At 43.8% G+C, this 16,674-nt stretch overlaps 2 protein-coding genes across 2 annotated transcripts in view; both read right to left on the bottom strand.

The window, feature by feature from the left end:
- Nucleotides 1-645: 645 nt before the first annotated feature.
- On the bottom strand, nucleotides 646-8,789 carry CCNA2 (cyclin A2). Its single transcript, XM_049770886.1, has 10 exons — nucleotides 8,759-8,789; nucleotides 6,726-7,086; nucleotides 6,320-6,653; nucleotides 5,642-5,879; nucleotides 4,281-4,393; nucleotides 3,908-4,131; nucleotides 2,947-3,154; nucleotides 1,937-2,050; nucleotides 1,219-1,352; nucleotides 646-694 (listed from the first exon to the last, which is right to left on the bottom strand). Exons 1-10 carry the CDS (start codon nucleotides 8,787-8,789, stop codon nucleotides 646-648), a joined length of 1,806 nt encoding a protein of 601 aa, XP_049626843.1.
- The window catches only part of BBS7 (Bardet-Biedl syndrome 7), a 41,772-nt gene continuing 33,632 nt past the window's right edge, over nucleotides 8,535-16,674 (bottom strand). Inside the window, exons 16-19 of the mRNA XM_049770045.1 lie at nucleotides 13,110-13,219; nucleotides 12,904-13,007; nucleotides 12,452-12,575; nucleotides 8,535-8,963 (exon numbers count right to left, since the gene is read on the bottom strand). Coding sequence (XP_049626002.1) covers nucleotides 8,830-8,963; nucleotides 12,452-12,575; nucleotides 12,904-13,007; nucleotides 13,110-13,219 — 472 coding nt within the window. The 3' untranslated portion in view covers nucleotides 8,535-8,829. The remainder of the gene's footprint in view (nucleotides 8,964-12,451; nucleotides 12,576-12,903; nucleotides 13,008-13,109; nucleotides 13,220-16,674) is intronic.

Here is a 16,674-nt window from a genome sequence, read left to right as displayed (position 1 = left end):
TTATACCCAAGTCAGCAAAACTGATCCAGTTGCTTAGGAAAATGTCTTCACTGAAAATGAGTGAGGATCTATTTTCCTAAAGCTAATATTATTTTACATTTTTCAAATAGCAATAGCGTTTTGGGGCCATACCTGGTGGCACTCAGGGACTACTCCTGGTTCTTCCCTCAAAAGTCAATTCTGGCAGGCTCAAAAAACATATGGGATGCCGGGGATTGAACCCGGGTCCATACTGGGTGGGCTGCATGCAAGGCAAAAATGCACTACTGCCGTGCAATCGCTCCGGTCCCACCTAAAGCTTATTTTTAAAAAAAGCAACTTGTCCTGATTTTTCAAAAATTCTGGGTAAATTTTTAACCCCAAATTAAATTTGACTTATCCTGTTTTCCAAATAAATTTATTAATCTTTATCATCCTGACAGCTGTCATAATTAATGTTAACAAAAACCTCTTAAAATTAGCCAAACACCTAAGTGACATGTACAAAAGATATACAAATTAAAGCCATTTAAGAGCAATAGATACCATAATTTGTACTTGACTATAACTTCAATATTTAAAAATGATTGTAAAACTTAAAACCTCAAATAAAAAAACTATACATCATTTACTTTGATTTACACCTTAGGAAGAAAGAGCCTTCTGTCACACGTCTAGTGTTTCCGGTGGGTTGAGGAGAGAAACGCCATGATATCTGTAAATAAAAGGGAAAATTTTATATTAGAAAACTGGGTAAAATGGCATACCAGAATTTCAAAATTGCTTTTTGGTCCCAGGCATAGTTCAGTGATAAAGCACCTGCCTGCCCTTTTAGCATCAGTCCATTTTTCATGTACCAGATGTAACCTCAATAGCACTGACATCTGGGATCCCTAGCACCGCAAAACATACAACTTCTAGAAAACTAATCAAGTGAAAAGCAGAACTGGTCATTGTGATAACAAAGGAAAGGAAAAATGCATCTATCATTGACATGTATGCCCATTCCTCCTTTCGCTTTTTCAAGTGCAGGGTAGATAGCATCTCATTACTGCCTACACCACTAAGCCCACTGAGTAAGGGGCTACTGAGGATAGTTTTATCAGCAGCCAGAAGTGCTCAGGGATCGAACCTAGATCTCCTTTATACAGAAGCACGTGTTCCACCTTTCTGAGAAATGCCAAGGATACCGGAAATCAGGATTTTTGGAAAAGTAAGATTATTTGGTACAGTTCTTACTTTGAGTGTTTGTACTTTTCTCTTATTGATTGTTGTGCATGCTGTGGTGCTCTGAGGTAGGTTTGGTGAAGGTCCATGAGACAAGGCTTAAGATTTTCCAGAGTATAACCAGTCTTTTCAATTAACGAATCAGGCTATGAACAAGAAAACAATCAGTGAGGTTTTTTTTTAGTATACTCCAAATAGAAGTTACCTATCAGCAGGGAATTCTTTAAAAATGTACTCAAAGTCCTTTTTACCTTACATGCTGTCAAACTGTCACTTTAAGCCAGGGGTCTCAAACTCCTGGCCCGCAGGCCGCAAATGGCCCTCCGTACAACATTTTGTGGCCCTGCCCTAGAGGAATCTTTTTTGTTTTGTTTTAGTTGTTTGGGTCACAGCCCCCAATGTTCAAGGCTTACTACTGACTTTGCACTAAGGATCATCCCGACTTTGCCTCCTGCAGCTCCCAGGTAAATTGAGTTTGTGACCCCTGCTTTAAGCAATACTATAGACATTTTTTTCAGTACAAGTTAACAACTATAGTTGTCTTGGATCCAGTTCTTAAACTTGTGGGTAATGATCCCACATGTGGGATGGCAGAAGGTTCTGAACCCACAATTGCCAAAAATTATTTCAAAATCCAATCACAGGTGCAGAAGGCATTCAGAGTCCTGTTCTAGGGCCATCACTCTGGTGCAAGCATCAAATTAGGATGGGTTAATGATATGATACATACCCAGCTCTGCCCTGTGACTGTGTAGAGTGCCAAATGGAAGGCGGCTCCGGCAATAATGGATGGCAAATACTTGAGGTAAGGCTCAGCATCTATTAGACTTAACTCTCCCAAAAACTGGAATGAAAAGTGTATGTTTTATGATCACAGGAATTCTAGCATTCGAATTTCATTTCCCTGCCATCTGATCTAGTTTTTTCCCCCCATTCATTATAATCAGCTCTGTGGGGCTGACCTTGTTTGACTCCTGGCATCCTAAATGGTCCCCTGAACACTGCCAGGAATAATTCCTGAGTGTAGAGCCAGGAGAAACCCCAGAGAACCACTGGGGGGTGTGTCCTCCACCCTACAAATATCAGCTCTTTAGCAACCAGAGAAAAAATTGAAATAGCTCATCTTTTGCTGGGAACCACATGGACTGCTGGGGAATGAACGAGGCCACTGTTGGCAAGACAAGTGCTTTACCAGCTGTACTACCTCTCTGGCCTCGCAGCCACTATCTTAATGTTTTGCTTAATTTCCATCTTGTATTTGTCCTTACTAATTTGGGGTGGGGGGTGGTTTTAAGAGTTTCTCAAACAGTGCTGAGATGACTCAGGAGCCCATTCTAATAATTCTCAGCCAAATGGGCTGGCAAGGGTACAAAGAGGTGCTGCTGTTCAGGTCATCCTAGTGGTGCTATGGGGTCTCTAGAGCTGTTCTGTAGTGCTCTGGAAACAGTTGGTACTGGGAATTTATTTAAAGCCAGCTTCATGTAACATCATGTAACTTTCTCTGGTCTTTTTTTTTTAATGATTACTAAAGCAATTCTTCTGGTTTGACATCTTGCAAGACTTGATTCTCATACCACTATTTCTAGTGCCCTGTCAACTTAAATCCTCTTTTGCAAAGGTAGGCTCTCTTTTACCCCAGAGAATAATTAACCAGTCTCGAAAGAATCCCCTGATCAAAGATGCATAATAAAATCAGGGTCTGCCTCTAATGATCATTTCAACAAAATGAAAAGAACTTACCATTGCTAAGCTTTCAACTTTGCAGTTTACAGATTGCTGGTGCAGAAAGTATTGGGTAAGAAACTGATTTACTGTTGGTGCAGCTAAATCAAAAGCAAGGACTTTAAGAACTAGATGCTCCATTCTCAGGACTTGTTTCTTGGTATAGGTATCATCTGTAATGTATACAAATTCTGCTACTTCTGGGGGGTATATTTCTTCAAACTTTCTACAATGAAAAGAGTTTTTAGCAATCAGTCCTAAAACAGTCCTTGAAACACAATGCAAAGCGAACCCCCAAAACAAGCTGTTCCACAACAAACTGCTACAACTGTTTCTAACAAACACCAAGTAAATAACAAGAAACGTTTCATGTTTTTAAATTTAATGGGAAATAACTGGCAGAAAGCACTAATCTTATTTATTAAATTCTTTTGAGCCACATCCAGTAGTGCTTAGAACATGCTCCTGGTTCTGCTAGAAGGAACATATGGGTGCTGGGTATTGAAGCTGGGTTGGCTGCATGCCAGGCAAACACCTGACCTGCCATTAGTTCCTCTGGTACGAAACCAATCTTTTAAAAGTATGTAAGCTTGGCCTAGTGTATGAAAATGTAGCCAGTATCCATATTCATTAAAGGACCCCCAGAATTTTCATAAGGGAAAACTAATGTCCTAAAGATTTAGGCAATAAGACAATATCTAATGCTGAAAATTACTGTGCCTAAGTGTCAATGTTGAAAACTACCTTTCTGGGGGCCAGCGAGGTGGCGCTAACCAAGGAAGGACAGCGATTCGATCCCCCGGTGTCCCATATGGTCCCCCCAAGCCAGGGGCAATTTCTGAGCGCTTAGCAGGAGTAACCCCTGAGCACCAAATGGGTGTGGCCCAAGGAACACAAACAAAACAAAAAAGAAAACCACCATGTTCCCTAAGCAGGAAAGTACAGATCATTCAATCCAATAAACCGTAATTGTACTTACGAAGCTAACAGCATAGCTGCAGTGCCTACCAGCTGAAGTTTTCCTCTCAACACTGACATCGATGAGAGGAATCTATCGATGTAGTTCACTGCTAAATGCAGTGTCTCATTCTGGAGTTTATATTCTTCTCCTACTTCCACTAACCAGTCCACGAGGATAGCTCTCATACTATTAGTGATGTCTGGTTGTTTCTTCATGTAACCTACTTTAGGCTTACATTTAACCTGTTGAGAATGTTAAAATTGAAATGAGATTATTCTACCATTCACAAAGATGCTATATGCTAGAAACAGTAAAACTAGTCATTAGCAGTTAGAAACATTAAACAACCTGCTAGTTTCATTCTTTAGTTAGCAGTGGATCTAGTCCTTACCTCCATTTCCCTAAGGTATGTATGTATGTCCTCATGGTAGTCTGGCACTTCATTCACGTTCACTGGCTTTTCATCTTCCAGGACAATCGACATGTCCATAGTGTGTGGTGACTCTGGGAGAAAAAGTATGGTCAAGTTCATTCCTTTTCTAAGAGCTAAGAGTTATCACCAGTCAAAGCACTGCTGAGTGCGTGTCCCGTCTCTCCCCGCACCCCAAAAAAAAGAATTGATAGGCCAGTCACAGGAAATGAGTTTTTGGATGAGCTGTTACACTGAAGGATGGAAACAATGGCTGCTTGGACAGAACTAAACATCTTTGGTGATGCCACCTGAATGTTTTCCTGGTGTGAATAGACCTCAAAGTTCTATTCAGCAGTAGTACTCACTACAAAATTCAGTGGTAACACAGACACTAAGATTGGCCCCAAATTTTTACACATCAATATAAAAATCACTATTTTTTATTTGGGGGGCCATGCTCGGGACAGAAAAAGGTGCCAGGGACCAATCAGGAGTCCTAACTTTTGATCTCTCCTGCCCTCTACAAATGATCAAATTATCAAACTACTTTCCAGCTACTTCTATCATCAATGGCTTGGATTTAGTGTGGTACAGAGCTGACTGGAGAGCTCTATTTTAAAGAAACAATGGTGAGAGTAAGAGTCAATGTTCAACTCTAGTAGTGGAGGGCAGAGCCCCTCCTAGGTCATCAATCTGCCCTTTTCTGGGGCTTTGTTTTGTGTCTGAGCTACTCAGCAGTGCTCAGGGAACCAACCATATGGGGTGCTGAGGATCACACCTGGTTGCCCTACCCACTGTAACATTATTCTAACACCAAATGAACTGCTTTTAATAAAACAAGTTTTAGGGCCCGGAGAGATAGCACAGCAGCGTTTGCCTTGCAAGCAGTCGATCCAGGACCAAAGGTGGTTGGTTCGAATCCCGGTGTCCCATATGGTCCCCCGTGCCTGCCAGGAGCTATTTCTGAGCAGACAGCCAGGAGCAACCCCTGAGCACAGCCGGTGTGGCCCAAAAAAATCCCAACAACAAACAAAAAACACAACAAGTTTTAAGTCTGCAGAGATATGCTGTCACAACATTTAAGTGCCCTCACAGGGCACTCTGTACAAAATGACTAGTCTCTACAGCACTGCTAATCTTCCAACTAAGAAAACACAGTTAGTTAAATACCTGAACAATCAATGTTCAGGGGATGACCATATGGAGCCAGGGAGAACCTGTGCCCAGATTAGAAAGGCTTTCTCTGTCCCTACGGCAGTTATTTCTTAAGGTGCAAAATACCATCAATTGAACCCACTGAATAATGATTACCTGGTCTTGATAGTTTCTCTGAAACTTACCAAAACTAGCATCCATTGGATAATCAAGAGGTACCAGTGGTTTTCTTGGTCCCGGTAAGCTAATAGCGGAATTAAATGCCAAGACATCTTCGCATTCCTTGCTGGGCTCATCAGGCTTTTTCTGTGGCTCTTCAGCTTCATCCACGTGGATGGTGAATGCAGGCTGTTTAACATTTGCTTTCCAGGGAGCAGCAGCGACTTGCTCATCGTTTACAGGAAGATCCTTAAGGGGCGCAACCTGAAAAGGGACAGACCTAGCTTTGAGTCACTGCACCAAGTTTTGCCTCCCCCTCCCCCTTATGCGCCTCAGCCTTTCTTTTGACCCCCCCCAAACCCTACTAGGAAAATCAAAGTCCAGACGGGGCTCGGGGCGCAGAAGACTGCAGTCCATCGCAAGCATCCTCCCAACAGTTAAAGGACTCAGAAAAAAGGAAGCAAGAAAGAGTGGCAGGCCCAAAAGGGACACATTTAGGTGGTTAATCGGACCCCCACTTTCACCCCAGGGTGTGGAGCACAGGAGCAAATTCGGTTTAAATGGCGGAATTTGCAAAAAAAAAAAAGCGAAAGTGTTTGCACCCTCCTCGAGTGTGCACGATCCCGGGAGCCACCCCGGGAGCCCAGCGGACGCCGCGCTCCTCCCGCCCGCCCGCCCGCCCCGGGCCCCGCGCTCCGGCTCACTCGTCTGGCCTTCGGCCGCTGCAGCTGCGGCGCCCGCCCGCGCGCGCCCTTGAGCACCGCCAGCGCCGCCCGGGTGCGCGGCTGTGGGACGGGTGCCCCCACCGGGTCCACATTCTCCTGGTCTTCCAGCATCAGCAACGCCGAGCCCAACTTGCGGGCCGCAGAGCCGCCCTGCAGCCGCCCGCCAGAGCCCCGCCGCCGCCGCAGCCCGAGTGCGCGCCCCGTGATCGCGAGCGCGGACCTAGAGCGCAGCACGGCTCGGCACGGATCAGCACGGCGGGCGGGCGGGCGGGCAGGCGGGAAAGAGGTTCGGCGGAGTGCCGCCACGGCCCGGCTGTTCGAGCAATTCAAGCGTCCCGCGACTATTGAAACGGACCAATCGGAGCGCCGAGCCCCGTGACGTCACGCCGGCGACGCGCTCGCTGGCGAATGAGGGCGGCGCAAAGACCAGAAAAAACAGCGCGGTGGGAGGGAACGCGCCTGGGCGGGCGGATTACAGGGGGGAAGGGCGGGGCGAGAAACGCGCCTGCGCAGGGAGGGTGGGGCGAGCCGAGGCGCGGAAGAGAACACGCCTGCGTAGGCGGGGGGCGGGCGAGTCGAGGCGCGGAAGGGAACGCGCCTGCGTGGGGAGGGGTGGGGAGGGGCTGAGGCGCGGAAGGGAACGCGCCTGCGCAGGCGGAGGGCGGGCGAGTCTCCGCGCCTGCGCAGACTGGAGGAGGCAGCGGTAGCGCCCAAGGCGCCAGACTCAGGGGGTGGGCAGGGAAACCCTGCGGCAGTGTGTGTCCAAGTCCACCTTCCTCCTCCCCTGCCGAGGAGATAGTGGATTCAGCCCGCTTCCCCAAGTTGGGAAGCCCACATAGAGCACCACTGAAATTAAGATACCATTTAGAAATAAGAGCCTGAGAAAAGAAGCTAGAACTAGGTCTCGGAGAGACAGTACCGTGATCCCAGGTGTTCCACAGGCACCACACACCCTCTGCTTAAAGCAGCGGTTCTCAAAGAGTGTCAAAACAAGCTAGGCCCTGTGCTTGTGTCTCTGGAGCTGAGAGTGGCTGTGTCCAGCTTCAAACCCCGCTTCAAAAGCTATGCATTGCAAAACGTGCTCATGGTGGCCATTCATCCAGACATCACCTCGGATTAAAAAATCAGCTCAAATTATTTGATATATTTTAGTTTTGCAGGTTAAAGTTTTTTTTTTTTTTAAATAAAGATACTATTTGTAGTCGCGCGGGGCACGTGAAAAATGTTTTCTTCTTCCTAGGGGGGCATGACAAATAATTGAAAAGCTCTGGCTTAAGGCAACAACACAAGAGTCACAAAACATTAGGCATCTAATAGGGTCCTTGAGAAAATTGGATGTTTTGTCTACACTGGTTAACAATGGATGCAAAGTAGGCATCAGCACTTGTTTCTACTCTTAGCTGTACAAAATTAAGAAAAAAAAATGCAGTTTCTATCCATGATACTACTAGAGGATATCACCCTGACTACAGCAGGGGTCTCACACTCGCGGCCCGCAGGCCATTTGCGGCCATCCATACAACATTTTGTGGCCCGCAGCCGGCCTTCAAATATCGCAGTATTCGCGATTATTCGCTTACCGAATAATCGCAATTAAGATCGCATTAGTGGGCCCGGAGAGATAGCACAGTGGCGTTTGCCTTGCAAGCAGCCGATCCAGGACCAAAGGCGGTTGATTTGAATCCCGGTGTCCCATTTGGTCCCCCGTGCCTGCCAGGAGCTATTTCTGAGCAGACAGCCAGGAGTAACCCCTGACATCGCAGGGTGTGGCCCAAAAACAAACAAACAAACAAAAAAAAATGGCATTAGTAAGAAAAAAATCGCATTAAACATTCGCATACCCTGAGCAGTTCTGTTCAGGGTAGCAAATGTTTAATGCGATTTTCTGCAATTTTTTTCTTACTAATGCAATTTTTATTGCGAATATTCGGTAAGCGAAATCCCTTATGCGGCCCTGCCTCACCCCGACTTTGCCTCCTGCAGCCCCCAGGTAAATTGAGTTTGAGACCCTTTGGGCTACAGTCAATCAGGGTTTATTTAACAAAATTTTGTGTGTGTGTGTGTGTGTGTGTGTGTGTGTGTGTGTGTGAGAGAGAGAGAGAGAGAGAGAGAGAGAGAGAGAGAGAGAGTGTGTGTCTGTGTGTGTGTGTCTGTGTCTGTGTGTAGCTTATAAAATGCAAAGATATACAATTTCTCAAGTTTTTGAACATATTTTTATTTTCCAAGTATTTCTCAATTTAAAGTTTAAAGTATCCACTTGCAAAGAATTCACTAAAATCCCTCTCACTCCACTTGCACTTTTAAAATTAAAAACATTTATTTTTAAACGGTTCCATTTATATAAAGAGCATTAATTAAAAAAAGCACATTCAAATATAATTTTAGGTATTAAATAGTACTTACAGTATATACAGTTACCTTGTAATTCTGTTTTGACTTTATAAAACATTTCGATAGCCCACATTTGAGATCTTTACCTTGTCTATAACTCATGCAGCATCAAAAAAAGCAATCAATGCATTTTGGTCGTAACTGTCCAAAATCTCCAATAAAAGAGGTACTTTGGTTTTGACATTAGTACCTTTGAACTTGAATTTGTCTATGAAAAGGTCAGTGATCATGCCTAAAAACAAAACAAAACAAAAACAAATTGCTATCACTGATTGGTTTTAATTAATGACATTATATAATAAAAGTGAATGCCTGAGAATATATTTCCAATTACCCATTACTCCACTAGTTAACATACACAAACTGAAAAAATAATTGATACTTTAAAAATACTACTTATTTGGAGAATTTTATGGCAAATAAAAATATAAATATTTGGGTATAACACTTATGAATTGCCAACACTGGTTATAAGCTACTGATGTTTTTTAAGATACTGATTTTTTTGTTTGTTTGTTTTTGGTGTTTGGGTCACACCCGGCAGCACTCTGCGCTCAGAAATCACTCCTGGCAGGCTCGGGGGACCTACGGGATGCTGAGGATCGAGTCCTGGTCCTTCCGGGGTCAGCTGTGTGCAAAGCAAACGCCCTACCGCTGTGCTCTCCAGCCCCTAAGCTACTGAATTTTTTTTTTTTTTTTTTTTTTTGGGCTTTTTGGGCCATACCCAGTGAAGCTCAGGGATTACTCCTGGCTATTTGCTCAGAAATCGCTCCTGGCTTGGGGACCATATGGGACACCAGGGGATAGAACAGTGGTCCGTTCTACACTAGTGCCTGCAAGGCAGACGCCTTACAGCTCCACGCCACCGCTCTGACCCTAAGCTACTGATTTTTAAAAAAATACATTTTTAATTGAAACACTATAATTACAAAGTTGTTTATGTTTTAATTTTCAGTCATACAATGTCCAACACCCTTCACCAGTGTACATCCCATCACCAATGTCCCAGTTTCCCTCTTGTTTTCTCCTTTCTTCCCCTCCACCCTCCTTTCTCTGCCCTGTCCCCCTCCTTCTCTTTCTCCCCTTATTCTTCCCTTTAGAGACTGTGATTTGCAATATTGTTACTAAAGCGATATCATTTTATCTGCTTTTAGCACCCAGTTCTTACTTTAAAGTGATCATTATCAATTGTCCAGAGTGATCATTTCCAATTATCATTGTCCTAGTGGTCCCTTATCTGCCTTAACTACATTCCCCACCTCTTTGTGGTAAGCTTCCTACCATAGACCAATCCTCCTGGCCCTTGTCTCTATTGTCTTTGCTATTATTACCATATCCCACACGAGTGACGTCATTCCATTTTTATCCTTCTCACTCGGATTCATTTCACTCAGCATAATACTTTCCTTATCATTCATGTATAAGCAAATTTCATGACTTCATTTTTCCTAACAGCTGCATAATATTCATTTTGTAGATGTACCATTTTCTTTATCCACCCATCTGTTCTTGGACACTGTTTCTCTTTCTCTGAAGTGCTGGGGATTAAACATGCCACATATCACCTACCACTGGACTACAGCCCTGGGCCAGCTCTGTGCCACACAGCTTCCATGTTTCCAATTTATTATAAGAATAAATTCACTTCCTATAGGGGAAACAGTAGGTATACTATATAATAATATATTATTCATCTCAAGTTTTGGTTAAAATTGTGGAAAATGGGGGCCAGATTGGTAGTATAGCAGGTTGAGAATTTGCCTTGTATGTGGCCAACCCATTTCAATTCCAGCACTGCCCTGAGCCCCTGGAGTGACCCCTGAGAGTGGGGCCAATGAGTCTGCAGTGAGCACTGTTGCAAGTCAGCCCCTGAAGAGGTTGACTGATGGAGGGATGGAGGATGAGGTCTTTCCCCTTCAGCTCGAAGCACGCATCTGCCACCCTGTCTAGCCGACGGTTCTGAGGTGAAATGGCGGGTAAACAGCTCACAGACAGGCTTGTGGAAATATTAGCTCTATTCGGTGGACAAGACTGAAGTCCAAAGACTCAGCCTCAGTTCCAGCAAAAAGCCTCTCGCCTTCCAAAGACCCTTGTTTTTATCCCCCAGAATCAGGTACCACCCAATGGTGGGATCAGATACCAACCAATGGTGGAAGCAGAATCAGGCACTACCCTAGGGTGGGGGCAGAATGTCAGGTCACACCCTAGGGTAGGGCACAATCACCAATCAAGTTAGGGTCAGTAGCATAATAATCCCCTAAAATATTTACATACACAAGCACCACCAAAAAAAAAAACCAACGAAAACAACAAAAAAGAAACTGTGGAAATGGAGAAAATTATCATTACAATGCAGAGTTGTTATAAATATTAAATGTCAATCTTATTGTGAAGAGGGTATAAATAATATGCACAATAAATTACAACAGACTGAAAAGAATCTTTTCCTTTTAAATTTACTTTTTATTAATATTTCTATTTATTTACAAATTTTGTTTTTCTTAGGATGTTCCAATTTCCCTTCCACCATCTTTTTCTTATTTCTCTCAGTATAAAATACTCAAATTCTTACCACTAAAACAGAATGAATGTTGAACTGTAATATCACATTGATATAAGTATTAAATCTTTTCTAAAAATATCAGATGCTACAATTTGATATTTTGAATACCAAACCAAAAATTATGTGAGGTAGAACCTAAATTGTGATGCTTTAGAGGTTATATTCAATCACATCAGATTCTTTCATCTATATAGAAATTCAACACACAATACTTACTTTACTGAATTTTTACTTATATTCTACCACATAAAGATATGAAATATTCACTTGACAAAAAATTCCTTGCAGTGAATTCTGTTACTGACTAATGACTGCTGGAATATTTGTTAGTCCAGCTTTGCTCACATGATCCTTTGCACACAGACAGGATAGTCTGGTGGCATAGAATGCCTGTCTTTAAAGTAGGCCTCAATTTCAATCCCCAGGGTACTATTGCACATATCTGCAGCAAGTGATCCTCACTCTGCAAGTGATTTCCAGCTGCACCATGAACAAATGTGTGAGCACAACTCAAAGGGTGCAACCCTGGGGAGTATATGTGCAAGCACAGCTAAAGGATAGTCCTCAACAAGCACTGAGGCCAAGTTTATGAGCATACAGCCTGATATGTGACGCTCAGAGAGCAGCACAACAAAAAAATTGTGACCACAATCATCAGGTATATGTGTGAAACCTGGTCACTGCAATAGCACAACTATGAGCAAAAAGGGAAGAAATAATTATCTTCAGTACTTCACTATATATTTGGGTCATCAAAAATAAAATAGCCTGGGGGGCCGGGCGGTGGCGCTGGAGGTAAGGTGCCTGCCTTACCTGCGCTAGCCTAGGACGGACCGCGGTTCGATCCCCCGGCTCCCATATGGTCCCCCAAGAAGCCAGGAGCAACTTCTGAGCGCATAGCCAGGAGTAACCCCTGAGCGTCACAGGGTGTGGCCCAAAAACCAAAAAAAAAAAAAAAAAAAAATAGCCTGGGGCCAGAATGATAGCACAGCAGTAGGGCATTTGCCTTGCACACAGCCAACCTGGGTTCGATTCCTGGCATCCTATATGGTCCCCCACGCCTGCCACGGGCGATTTCTGATCACTGCTGGTGTGCACCAAAACAAAACAAAACTAAGAAAAAATAGCCAGCAAGGGCTGTGGTATAGTCTACTAACCATAGAGTCTTTCAAGATGTGCAGGTTGCTTTTTGTATTCTTCCTGGAGATGATCTGCCTCTTCTAAAATACAGCGATATTCTGGTATCAGAAAGTTTGTATTTCCTTCCTGAACTTGCAATTCCTATTAAAAATAAAAATAGAAGTATCTCAGAGTTCAAATTTCAACAGAGATAAAGACTTCACAATTTTATAAATCTAATCAAAATAAAATAGCAAGGGGCCGGCAAGGTGGTGCTAGAGGTAAGGTGTCTGTCTGCCTTGCAAGTGCTAGCCAAGGAAGGACCACGGTTCAATCCCCTGGCATCCCATATGTACCCCCAAACCAGGGGCAATTCCTGAGCACTTAGCCAGGAGTAACCCTTGAGCATCAAACGGGAGTGGCCCGAAAAACCAAAAATAAATAAATAAATAAAATAACAAGATCATAAATCTATGACACAGATACTTACTTTTAATGCATCAATTAACTGCACTTTTTTAGCCAAAAGCAACTGGTACTCCAGCTTGGGGTGAATCAACTTTAAAGTATGTTTGACTGATACTTCATTTATTTCTAGAAGTTGAATCAAATGCAATTAGATAAGTCATTATAAAGCACTGTCATGGTAAGAGTCAACAAAAACAAACCGCAGAAATTAATGATATGTTCTTTTACCATATGATATGTTGAGATTAATTTTCTTTTTTGTAGCTTCTTTTGAAAGCACATCTTTTAGGATGGATATAGTAGAAATATTATCAGATTTGAATACACCTTCTCCTTTTCTAGAAAATTAATATATACATATTTAATGCCCTAATAGAAAAATACATATATTATATCCAGTAAAAACATATTCTGTGACTAGTAACTCATTCATGATTAGGTTTCATCTTATGTGACATCTTTATATACAGCTTATTTAGATAAAGCATTATTTAAATATGCAACTCTTTACTATTATATTAAGTTCAGAACATAATTATAACACTTATGATGTTAGATACATTCCCCTTAAAAACATAACATATATAGGCGCCGAAGAGATAGCATGGAGGTAAGGCATTTGCCTTTCATGCCGAAGAAGGGTGGTTCGAATCCCGGCACCCCATATGGTCCCCTTTGCCTGCCAGAGGTGATTTCTGAGCATAGAACCAGGAGTACCCCCTGAGCACTGCCAGATGTAACCCAAAAACAAAACCAAAACAAAACAAAAAAACATAATATATATAAATACTTTGTATTTATAACTTTTTTCTTCAATTTCACTGGTATAGTGCTAAGGGCTTATTCCTGGCTCCGTGCTCAAGGTTTGTTCCTGGCAATGCTCAGGGGACCATATGTGGTGTTAGGATAGAACACCAAAGTCAGTTGTATGCAAGGCAAACTCCCTACCTGTTATACTACTATTGCTTCACACCCTGAATCCCTTCTTATAATATGCCTGTAAGAACTCCTTCCTTCCCCCTCCCTCTCTTTCCTCCTCTTCCTTTTTTTTCCTTCCTTCCTTCCTTCCTTCCTTCCTTCCTTCCTTCCTTCCTTCCTTCCTTCCTTCCTTCCTTCCTTCCTTCCTTCCTTCCTTCCTTCTTCCTTCTTCTGTGAAACAAGATAGCTTTTATTGAAATGTATTTACAAAGAAGTGAGAGGAGAGAAAGAAGAATGTACATAAGAGAGAACACAGGCTTCTCCTGAAGAGAAAGATACAAGCAAAGAAATGATCATTCTTTTTTTTGTTCTGGGACCATTTTTTTGTTCTAGAAAGCCAGAGGCTTTGGCATGCATGAGGGTCTAAGAGGCTCCAAGCTGAAAGCCTCCTACCAAGCTTAAGTGGGCCAAAGGGGCTCCTGCTACCCCAGTGGAGGCCCGTCTTTCTCCCCCACACCTGGACTCCAGGGGAGCCAGTGAGGTGGGTGCAGGGGAAGACTTTAAAGGAGACCCAAGACCTTCCCCACCCCCCAACCTAGTACAGGAGGGTGGGCTTGAGGAAGGAGCTGGCAAACTTCCAGCTCCCAGCTCAATGTGGACCATTTTTTTGTTCTGGGAACCCAGAGGCTTTGCCCCCCACAAGGGACTGAGAGGCTCCAAGCCTAATGCCTTGGGGGAATGGATTGGGGAAATCTTTCCTTCCCATCAGTCTCCATTCTCAAACTACATGAGGGCGCAAGGGCACCTGCATATAAGATTAGATAGTTTAACTGACAGGGGTCTCAAACTTGCAGCCACGGGCCATTTGCAGCCCTCCATACAACATTTGTGTATTGCAGTTTTCGCGATTATTTGCTTACTGAATAATCGCAATAAAAATAGCTTTAGTCATGGGGTTCGGCAGGCCCGGAGGCCTTCTTAACCAGGCCTGGGGGGGTGCGGGACTTGGGTAACCCCAGCACCCCTCTACCTCCTTGCTCCAGATCTCCAGGGCTTCCCCAGGCCATATGCCTGGGCAAGCCGGTGAGCTGGGCCCCTTGTCGGAGCTTGAAGGTACCCTAGGCTTTTCCCCATTATCTACTCGCTCCTCAGGGAGGGTCTGGGTGGGGCTCTGAACTTCTGGCCTCCCAGCTTCTTGAAGGATCTCTCTCCTTCCTGGGAACCGGGACTCTAGCAGCATGGGGTTTGGCAGGCCTCCGCCATGCCGAGGCCTTCTTAACCAGGTCTAGGGGGGGTGCGGGACTTGGGTAACCCCAGCACCCCTCTACCGCCTTGCTCCAGATCTCCAGGGCTTCCCCGGGCCACATGCCTTGGCAAGCTGGTGAGTTGGGCCCCTTGGCGGAGCTTGAAGGTACCCTAGGCTTTCCCCCATTATCCATTCGGCTCCTTAGGGAGGGTCTGGGTGGGGCTCTGAACTTACGGTCTCCCAGCTTCTTGAAGTCACTGGTAATCTCTTTCCAGTCTATATTTTCAAGATACATTAATAGTACTCACTATCATTAAATTATGTTTTTATGTATGCAGAATGTCCATTTTGTACTCTGCCCTTATGCACACCCCTACAAAAGATCATTTTTCTCTTTAACTTCCTTAACCCCTATCATCATTAGTTTTTTGGTTTTTTGGTTTTTGGGTCATACCCGGCGGTGCTCAGGGGTTACTCCTGGCTGTCTGCTCAGAAATAGCTCCTGGCAGGCACGGGGGACCATATGGGACACCAGGATTTGAACCAACCACCTTTGGTCCTGGATCGGCTGCTTGCAAGGCAACCGCCGCTGTGCTATCTCTCCGGGCCCTAACATCAGTAACTTTTTATTTTATTTTAGTATATCTTATTTACCCTTTTCTTTTAAAAAGGCGACCTTTCTCACTGTACCTGGGTCAGTTTTTCGACGGTAATCCATGGTTTTATCCTCAGTGTAGGCCGATATAAGTACGAGTATATGTCTTTGCCATACCAATATCTGTCCAATGTCCTCTGTGACATTTGTCTATTTCATGGTATTGAGTCCACATAAGTGCTCATTACCATTTCACTTAGCTTTATAGACTCAAATACTATGATTTTTTTCTAGAAAGGCACTATATACAATCTAACTCAATCCAATTAAATCTAATACATAATTTAATTCTTTAGTATAGTCTTCCCTCATCAAGCATGACTGGCCTACAACATGGAAAGCTTCTGTATCAGATTTACTGTCTTTTTCTTATTTAATTTTATTTTTTAAGTATTTTTTAAGTATTCTGTCCCATTTCATTGGGACAACTTTCGACTGTAACCCCTGGGTCGATCCTTAGTCTCTGATGATGTATGCACAAGAAAGTACAGGTCTGACATACATATGTCTGTTTAATGTATGTTTACAATATGCATGCTTGCATATACAACATGTTGCTGTATATTGTCCTTCCCCCCTTGGCTCGCCACCTTACAAGCTCATTTCTAGTCCTTCACTCCCTCACCCCCACATTTAACCCCCCCCCCCCTTTTTTTTTTTTTTGGTTTTTGGGCCACACCAGGCGTTGCTCAGGGGTTACTCCTGGCTGTCTGCTCAGAAATAGCTCCTGGCAGGCACAGGGGACCATATGGGATACTGGGATTCGAACCAACCACCTTTGGTCCTGGATCGACTGCTTGCAAGGCAAACGCCACTGTGCTGTCTCTCCGGGACCACATTTAACCCTTTTTATCCTCAGTTCCTGGCTCCTCAGGAAACAGATCATTATCCCCACTCAAGCCAGCTGCAAACCAGCTCCCAAAGTGAAAAGATAGACTCTCAGCCTGAGAAGAAACCAATACTCTGTTGCTATT

This window comes from Suncus etruscus, chromosome 3 (assembly GCF_024139225.1).
Source record: "Suncus etruscus isolate mSunEtr1 chromosome 3, mSunEtr1.pri.cur, whole genome shotgun sequence".
Taxonomy (NCBI): Eukaryota; Metazoa; Chordata; class Mammalia; order Eulipotyphla; family Soricidae; genus Suncus; species Suncus etruscus.
The sequence above is the reverse complement of the archived record's forward strand: the minus strand, read 5'-3'. Positions and strand labels throughout refer to the sequence as shown.